Genomic DNA, 9,547 nt, shown 5'->3' with positions numbered 1-9,547 from the left:
GCATCCCTAGTCCTACCACAATCATGAGAAAAACAACATTCTTATAATTGCCCTAAAGAGGCTTATTAGTGGTGAAAATAAGGGATCTAGTGAGAATGTAAATGTTAGTAACCCACAGCCCTTCACTAGTGCGTTCACAGGAATCACACCAGGAGAAAAGTTACCAGACGTTTTCAAGAATTGTGACTCATCATCCAAAGATCTACCTCCTTCTCCCCCACCCTCCTCCCCTCCTCCATCATCAGCCTTCACTTACGGTATATATAAATCAAAACAAAAAATTACATTGAAATTTTTATAAACTTAAGGTTTTGCTAAGATTAGAATGAATTACCTTATTTATAGGTATCAGTAGTCAAACTTTTTGATACTCTAATAGCCATTTGGAACTAAGTTCGAGTATGAGTCTCCATGCCAGACGCAATCACCTCTTGTTATGTGCTCAGCACATAGAGACAGGTCTGACACGAAAGCAGAAATCATTCCAAGGAAAATCTGCATACAGTACCACCTTAGGTCCCCCACAACTAGTAGAGCCAAAATGCCAAAAGGCACCTCCACTTTGGGGGAGGGATTGGAACAATAGGACACGATACAGATATAAGATTGTGATGGGAGGGGTCCAATGGATAAAATAGCATAAGCAGAATGACTGAAGGTTAGGAAAAAGGTAAAGAATGTTGGATATATCTCAAGATTTAAGAATACAGATAGGGTGTTGCACCCATTGCCTGATGTCATGGATGGTCAGTGAAGGGAGAGGAAAGCCAAAACTAGTGGTGAGCATTGAAGTCTTCAAGAATGAAGATCTCCACTAAAACAGAGAGACAAAATGTGCTCCACTTTGGAAGTGAAATAGTCTAAGAATTTCTTATAGATAAGAGGAATTAGGTGAGAGGTATAAAGCACACATAAATTTAGTTTGAAAGACTATAGTTGTAGCCAGATGGTAAAAGATTCCATGGGAATGAGAGCAGTTCACTTGTTGCACACACAAACACAGCATTCAGTTTTGGAATGACAATGAGGATAGAGAAAGTTGGAAGGAACAGATAAGGGGTTACTGTCATTTGTCTCAGCCACATATGTTTCAGTGAGGAAAAAATTAGGTTTAGTAGAGGAGAGATGGTGTTCTAGATTGAAAATTATCTAATCTCCAATTAAGACTGTGAATATTGAAGAAGTTAATGAAGAAGTTGAAGGGAGTGTCAAGACACTTAAGGCAGATACCAGTAGAGAGGTCCAACCTGGAGACATTTACGGGACACCAAGGCATGCATACATTACATAAAATTCTTAAAAATCTTTCATGTTGAAAATGTTACCTAAAAAAAAGTATTTTCTTGGGGACAGTGAAGATTGGTTCCTGCTCCCCTCAGAGGTGTGATGGATGAATTATAAGGAAATGCATATGCAATTACAAATGTAAGTGATTTCAGGTATCACCCTGAATGAGGTGTCAGCCTGGTACAAGTCTAGTACAAAGACAGATTTACTTTTTTTCAAACCTCACTTTTGCATTGCCTTATGGCATGACACAGACTATTCAAGTCTTAAGTAGTATTCCTTATATCCCACCTAGAGCTGAGTAATTCATTGACAGCACCCTTGTTGCAGGGTATGCTCTGGATTTATCCAAACCATTTACTACCCTTCAGCAAGAGGATGTCTCAGGTGTGTAATACTCTCATCTACAGATCTGACAATATGATTTCTAAATCTTTCTTTGGGAGAATACGGACAGCCATTCCACATCAAGCACCTCTCCTGGCATGTGAGTGAATTACATACATATATAACCACACAAACAAATCTGGAACAGGATAAATAATCCTTTGTTCACTACATAATTCTTGAAAAGGCACCTTTCTTGTCTTCCTCTTATATTACATGAAGGATGAATAAGACTGTGTTACTAAGTGGTCTGTGTATTTAAAGATGATGTTTTGGCATGTGGGGCTTTGTTGACAGTAACATGTGATCTAGATGGCATATAAATTTGTAATGCTCTACATTTTGTTTCATGGTGTAATCAGTTAACTGCTGTAGTTAAATTTTCATTCAATTTGGAAAGCATAATAAGTGTCAAATTTTGAGAAGCTTTGTATCTGTCAATCCCCTGCTCTCCTTGATAACACGAAGATATACATGGGACTCGATAACACACAACTAACCAGGACTCTAAACAGTTTACCTGCAGTTCACTCCTTTAAAAAACACACATGGAAAGGTTGTCTTTCATACCCTATAAAAATGTAAATTAACTGCCATGTAATTCATTATTCATTTATGCACCAAAAACAAAACAATATAACAAACAGGCAAATATCCAGTCTCAGTTTGCTGCAGCCATCTCTTAAAAGTAACATAAAACTAAAAGTTTTATACTTTGGTGTCAAACACAATAATGTTAAGTGTAAACTTTTGCATCATTTTGCTCTTCCTTTCTCACAGAAATTAACTAAAAAGAATCATAATCCATTCATTTTTCAATAATAGTACTTTAAGACTATAGTCAAATATCAAAGATACGAATTTTCACTAAAATCTTTGACAGCAATGCGTTTTTTTTTTCTTTCCTTAATTTGCTCTATTAAATGCTACAAGTTTTGCATCGCAAGCTTAGTTATTCTTAACTTCAAAAATCTGCAAACAGAAGAGGGACTTTTATAATATAAAGTTCTTGCACAAATGGTAAAGACAAGTCCATCTGCACTGATCACTCAATGTAAGGACCCCAAGTCCTGGGGCACATAATTCCACTCAGATTACCACCGATGTTGTCAGTCTTCATGAAAATGGAACCTGTGCACTTTACAAGAAGCTGCAGCACAGTTGGTTGTGACATGTTGCTGTCTTGCCCCCACTAACGACTTGTTCGTGAAGGCCCCTGTTGAAAAGTTTTGATTAATAAATTTTAAAAATAACTTTACTTAACTCCACCCAAGAGAATGATCACGTTCATTCAAGTACAGATAATATTTAGAAGGGAAATCACTTGGCTTTAGCTGAAGAGCATGAAAATTACAGATTCTAAAATAATGCATCATTATGTCTTAGTGTTTGTTATTAGATAGAACAGATCATTATGTCAGTTATTAAACCTTATCAGACAGATAATTATTTTTAGATTAATGTACCTTCATCACAGGGACAAGAATATTGTTAGAGAGAGAGAGAGAGAGAGAGAGAGAGAGAGAGAGAGAGAGAGAGAGAGAGAGAGAGAGAGAGAGAGAGAGAGAGAGAGAGAGAGAGAGAGAGAGAGAGAGACTACCATTCTAAAATGCAAAAAAAATGATCTCAAAAATTTCACATATATTAGAGACTGAAAATCATTACTTCACTCTTATGTAAACAAATTACAAAAGAAGATGCTTCACTATTACTGCAACTTGGATACTCATATCAACGTAATTTCTGGCTGCTCAGAGAACAAGTTCATCATAGGTATCTCAACTTCACTATCATTTCATCACAACTGGAGGTGATGGACCCTCATTGGTGTGTGTATACATATACATGCCTATTTCTGACACCTCACTCCCTCACGACAGCAAATGATAGAACAATCTTTTTCTCTCAATATCCAACGACTCCTTTCTTGCTTGTTCCAAGACTCTAGCCTGTAAGTGCTGTAGCTTCTACAGAAAGCCATCAGCATTGTTTTTTGTTTTTAAAAAAAAAAACACTCATACAAAATTTGTCATAGCAAAACACTGCATCATTTCCTCAAAGAAACAAGGACTCCTCACCAAAAGGCAGATGAGTGACTACTCCAAATCTGGAAGATCATCGTCATCAGAGTCTTCATCTTCTAAGTCATCCAAACTGGGTCGGCTGTCTCCTCCACCGAGGCCTCCCATTTGACGCATCATCTGCAATGCAACAAACACTCAGCATCTGGAAAATGTGACTCTTTCACAGCAATAAACAATAATTCCCAGCACTAGAACAATGTATGAAATCTTAGCAATCATATATAAGAGGAAAGAGATCATAAAAAAATTGCAATACCTAGTCTACAAAATGCTTGGCGGTGACTATAGAACAAGAAATGTCTCAAGAGTTGCCAGTGACTTGAGGAAAGTTTTGCAAAATAGCAGTGAAAGGATTAACAGAATATGTCAAAAGTCAGCAGCATTACTGCACAAGATCAATTTTTTTGTTCCTTCCATTGATGCCACTAGGCAATTTTTCTCCATGTATGTGAAAATATTGCATTTCAGTACCTACCTCTTCAAGATCTTGATTTTGACCTTCTCCTTCATCTTCACTATCATCTTCATCTTTCCATCTGCTAAAGTCAACTTTTAGCCAATGCTGTTTAACTTTCTGTTTGAGGAGATGTGGCCAGTATGGTCCCTCCTCCTTTTTTACCAAAATGAGTTCTATGTTACGATCACGAGGAAAGCTGCGACTTTTCTGCAAAGATAATACATACATGTTTAAATCTTTACTGATCTTTCTGTCTATTACTTGTATTACTTGTATACATATCAAGGAGGAGATGAAAGAAGTATTCACTATAGCCATTTAGTGAAAAAGTGTGAACATTACTGTTCTCTGTGTTTTGTAATGAGTGTATGAGTGTGTGTGTGTGTGTGTGTATTTACCTAGTTGTAGTTTTACAGGGCCTGGGCTTTACGCTCGTGTGGCCCCGTCTCCATATCTACACTTATCCCATTTTTTTTAAAGCTATGCACACTCTTTGCTGACACCACTTCCTCACTCAAACTGTTCCACATCTCAACACATCTTTATGGGAAACTATATTTTTTAACATCTCTCAGACATCTTCCCTTTCTCAGCTTTTTACTATGCGATCTTGTGCTTCGAATGTCATATTCTTCTCTCAGGATCAGTTTCTCATTATCCACTTGGTCCATTCCGTTGATCAATTTATAAACTTGTATCAGATCCCCTCTCTCCCTTCTCTGTTCCAGGGTTGGTAGATCCATAGCCTTTAGTCTCTCCTCATATGTCATCCCTTCAAATTCTGGAACCATTCTTGTAGCCATTTTTTGTAGTCTCTCCAACTTCCTTGTGTGTTTCTTTTTATGAGGGGTCCACACTACTCCTGCATATTCCAATTTGAGTCTTATTATAGTAATTATCAATTTCTTCATCATTTCTTTGTCCATGTAGTGAAATCCAATATTCCTTAGCAGCTAATTATATGTCTCTCTGAAAACTCTATCAATATGGCTTACCGGTTGATTGTTTTCTTCCATCGTCACTCCAAAGTCCTTTTCCTTTTTTACTTTCTCCAGTTCTACTCCATCTCCCATCTTATAGATTCACACAGGTCGTCTTTCACTCTTTCCAATTTCCCTGAGATGGCTTTTGTCCATATTGAATTCCATTTCCCACTTTTTACTCCATTCCCAGATCTTATTTAGGTCTTCCTGCAGTATTTCACAATCCTCTTTTTGCTTTATAACTCTGCACAGTTTCGTATCGTCCGCAAACAGATTTATGTAGCTGTGTGTGTGTGTGTGTGTATTTACCTAGTTGTATCTTACAGGAAAAGAGCTATGCTGATACTGTCCAGTCTACATATCTATAGTCATCCAGTTTAGTGAAAAACTATATTTTTTAATGTCTCTTCTACACTTTTTTTTTCCCCCCCATGCTGTGTCGCCTTGTATTTCTTGAGTCCCACACCAATAAGTCTTCTTTGTCAACTTGGTCCATCCCCTTCCATGGCCTGTATGTAGCAATTAATTCTCCTCTTTCTTCTGTTGCAATGTTGCAATCTGTCCTCATAAGTTAGGTCTCTCAAACTTGAAACCAGTTTGATTGCAGCTCTTTGAATCCTTTCTATCTTCCTTATATCCTTTTTTCTTATGTGGTGACCATATAAGAGCAGCATTTTTTAGTTTAGGTTGAATCATGTATTCTATTAGTTTTTTTCATCATTTCTTCATCCAAGCTGGTAAATGCCCATTAAAATTTTTTAGTTACTCATATGTTTCCCTAAATATATTGTTTACATGTTTTTTCGGTAATAAATTATCATTTATTGTAATACCCAGATTTTTTTATTCTTTTGTTTTTTATTTCTATTCCTCACATAGTGTAAGATCTTGTCTGTTTTCTTTTGCTTTTCCCTGCCTCCATCACTTTGCACTTTTTAGCATTAAATTCCATTTACAATTTCTTGCTCCACTAATGTCTTTCTGTAGCAAATCACACGTCATTTTCCACTCATTTCAGTAACTTTGCATCATCTGCAAATAAGCTTATAAAACTGTCAAGCTCATCTACTACAAACATTACTGAGGCCAAGACTGTTCCCTCTGGAACTCTACTCATAACTCTAAACCATTTTGATATTTCACCTCTTATCCCTGTTCTCATTTCTCTGTCTTTTAAGAAGTCTGTTATCCAATCCAGTACTTTTTCCTGTAAACCATTTATGTTTTTAATTTTCCATAGAAATCTCGTATGCAGTACTTTATAAAAATATTTTTTAGATCCATGTAATTATATCTATTACTCTACAGTGGCCTCAAAAAAAAAAAAAAAAAAAAAAAAAAAAAAAAAAAAAAAGGATTAATTTTCAGCGCAATGAAAAAGTACACACGCAAATACCCATGTAGTGTTCATTTGCGTTCCCGCCACCAGCAGAGTGGGTGGAGCTAGTGATGATGTTGGTCAGCTAGAGCCCACCTCTCTTCATTGTTTCTTACCACATCAAGCCTCAGTGCGCCTTCAGTGCTTCTACAGAGAGGGTTTTTGTTACACTGCTCCTGAGTGCCCTATTTGCTACTTGCACGCCAACTTCGATGTGCTACCAGACACCCCACATTCATTATTTTGGGTTATGCACAGCTGCCTTTTCAAGATAAAACCCAGGCCTTTGCCCTCCTAGTCGAAGGCTGGTCTGTCATATGCGTAGTGGCAGAATTAAAGGTGATAAGGAAGACCATTTACAAGCTAAAAACCGCAGCAGAGAACCTCCATCTTGGTGTATTACAAGCCAGAAAACCAGGCTCTGGAACACCAAAGAAGATGTCTCCATGCACAGGTAAGGTCCTGGCAAGAGAGGTGAAGGAAGACCCTTCGATTACAGCTGTCAGCCTGAAAGAGAAACACCACAACCTCCTACAGAACATCTTGGTGCAAACTATTCGACACTGCCTTCAGAAGGACTTAAAATTGGCAGCACACCACACTGACAAGAAACTGCTTCTGATGGAGGCTATGAAGTGGACATCAGCAGACTGGCAGAAAGTAATGTTCAGCAATGAAAGGACGTTCTGGCTGGTCAGGGGCAACTCCAAGGTCGTGAGGAGGCCCAGTAGCGTGTCCCATTGTGACCCTCACTACACTATCAAAACAGTCAAACAGCCAGACAGTGTTATGATGTGGGGGGCATTCATTGGTCATAAGGGCTCTGTTGGACTCTGCTTTCTTCCTAAGAATGTGATGATGAAGGCAACTAATTATACTGAGGTCTTGGAGGAAAACATGCTGACATTTTGGAGCATTCACGATGCAAAATATTCTATGCACGACTTAGCACCAGCACACAAGTCCAAGGCTGTCAAGGAGCTCATAGTGAAAAATAATATAGGTGTTTCCGACTGGCCAGGAAACTCCCCAACCTCAACCCCATCGAAAATGCCCGGCAAATAATGAAGACCAAGCTGGGAAATTTGTTTCCCAGCAGCATCAAGAACCTGACTGAGGAGCCGAAAAAGATATGGATCTATTTTGATGCCTCCTAGTTCTCCAGCCTTGCTGTTTCCATGCCCAGAGTGTTCTGAAGTCCAAGGGGAAATGTCCAAATACTAATTATAAGATAAAATTCTAAATAAAACAGCCCTATTTTGTATTGTATAGTTTTACTAACCAAAATTTAGGGATGTATACTTTTTCTTTGTGGCCACTGTACTACCGTAGAAACTCAATAAGTTTATGACAAGAATTTCCACTTCTGAAACCACATTGTCATACAATCAATGTATGCGACTCTTCTAGTTGTTCCATCTGTCTTTAACTATTTTTTCCGCTATTTTCGCAACCACACTTGTTAGTAACACTTATCTAGAGTTCGGTGGTTCTATTTTGTTATCTCCAGTGAAAATTGGTACAATATTGGCCCTTTCCCAGTCTAGAGGAACTTTTCCTTCCTTAAAAGAACTTATGATGTTATGTAATATCTCTGCCAGCTGGTCATGACAGTCCCTCAGTATCCAATATGATATCCCATCTGGTCCTTGAGCCTTATTTACATCCAACACTTTCATAATTTTCTTGATTTCTTTGACTTCCACATGGATCTCCCTCATTTCCTTGTCCTTGTGCCTTGTTCTTGCTCCTTCAAACTTATTTTCTCTAGTGAATACCGATTGAAAGCACATATTCATTATTTCCGTCTGTGATCTTGCATATTCATGTGACCTTGTCAACTTTTACTCTATCTATTGTTTGTGTGTGTGTCTGTGCAAGTGCACATCAGTAAAGGAACCAAAAACACACAAAACATTCCTGGATTCACAGTGGCTCTAGTCTACGGAGACACAATATATAGAGAAAGACAAATAAGGTTCATTAGCACACAATAATAGTGGACATGAGAGAGAGAGAGAGAGAGAGAGAGAGAGAGAGAGAGAGAGAGAGAGAGAGAGAGAGAGAGAGAGAGAGAGAGAGAGAGAGAGAGAGAGAGAGAGAGAGAGAGAGAGAGAGAGAGAGATGGAGGGTGACTACCTGTTGACCTACCCTCACTATTCAAATCCCTTCCTCTCTGCCTTCCCTCACCCCATGAATCCCTACAAGTTTGCACAGGGCCTCTAATCACCTCCGTCCACTGTCAATTTATACTCCTTCCCTCTCATTCTGCTTCTACCTATCCTTACTCTCAATTCTCCCATTGCAGACACAATTTCAAACTCATCAGTTGTTTCAATCCCCAATACACTTCCCTCAGGATTACATAAATTCAGATGACCTCTTCCTTATCCTCCTTGTCTCTTTCCCTTTTTCTCTTCTAATTCTCCCTTTCAAACACCTTTATCAGTACTTTCAATCCCTTTTTCTAAACCACAAGTAGAATAATAATATATTTACATAATCTCTCAACCATGATAAGGTATATAAATGCTTCCATACAATATTACATCAACAAACATCACTCACTCACACACACACACACACACACACTTAAACCTAATGATAGACAATATGATGGACCAGAGAGTAAAGGAATGCACAAGATTCAGAGGAAACGACGAGCCGGCGAGATTGGACCTAGTTTTTACAAGGGATATACAAATGAATGACGATATAAGATATAATAGCCCATTGGGAAAGAGTGACCATGCAATATTAGAAATAGATATAGAAGAAGGAAAGGAAGATTGAGACGATTCATACAAAGGAGACCGATTAAATTACAGAAAGGCTGATATTGAGAATCTCAAGAACTATTTTAAAAACGTAGACTGGGAAGAGATGGAAAACTCAGAGACAATGCAAGACAAATATAACTTATTTTTGGAAATATACAAAACAGAAGTCAGGGAATATGTCCCAAAATATA

The 9,547-nt window shown here is 38.0% G+C and overlaps 1 protein-coding gene across 2 annotated transcripts in view; it reads right to left on the bottom strand.

Annotated features, from left to right (window-relative positions):
- Window positions 1-1,912: 1,912 nt before the first annotated feature.
- Window positions 1,913-9,547, bottom strand: part of LOC123514230 (co-chaperone protein daf-41-like) — a 14,112-nt gene continuing 6,477 nt past the window's right edge. For both annotated transcript variants that reach the window (XM_045271943.1, XM_045271944.1), the window contains 3 exons: window positions 4,234-4,422; window positions 3,753-3,875; window positions 1,913-2,890 (listed from right to left, as the gene is read on the bottom strand). In XM_045271943.1, coding sequence (XP_045127878.1) covers window positions 3,771-3,875; window positions 4,234-4,422 — 294 coding nt within the window. In that variant the 3' untranslated portion in view covers window positions 1,913-2,890; window positions 3,753-3,770. The remainder of the gene's footprint in view (window positions 2,891-3,752; window positions 3,876-4,233; window positions 4,423-9,547) is intronic.

The sequence above is a fragment of the Portunus trituberculatus genome, chromosome 37 (genome assembly GCF_017591435.1).
Source record: "Portunus trituberculatus isolate SZX2019 chromosome 37, ASM1759143v1, whole genome shotgun sequence".
NCBI lineage: Eukaryota > Metazoa > Arthropoda > Malacostraca > Decapoda > Portunidae > Portunus > Portunus trituberculatus.
This window is presented reverse-complemented; position numbering and strand designations above follow the sequence as displayed.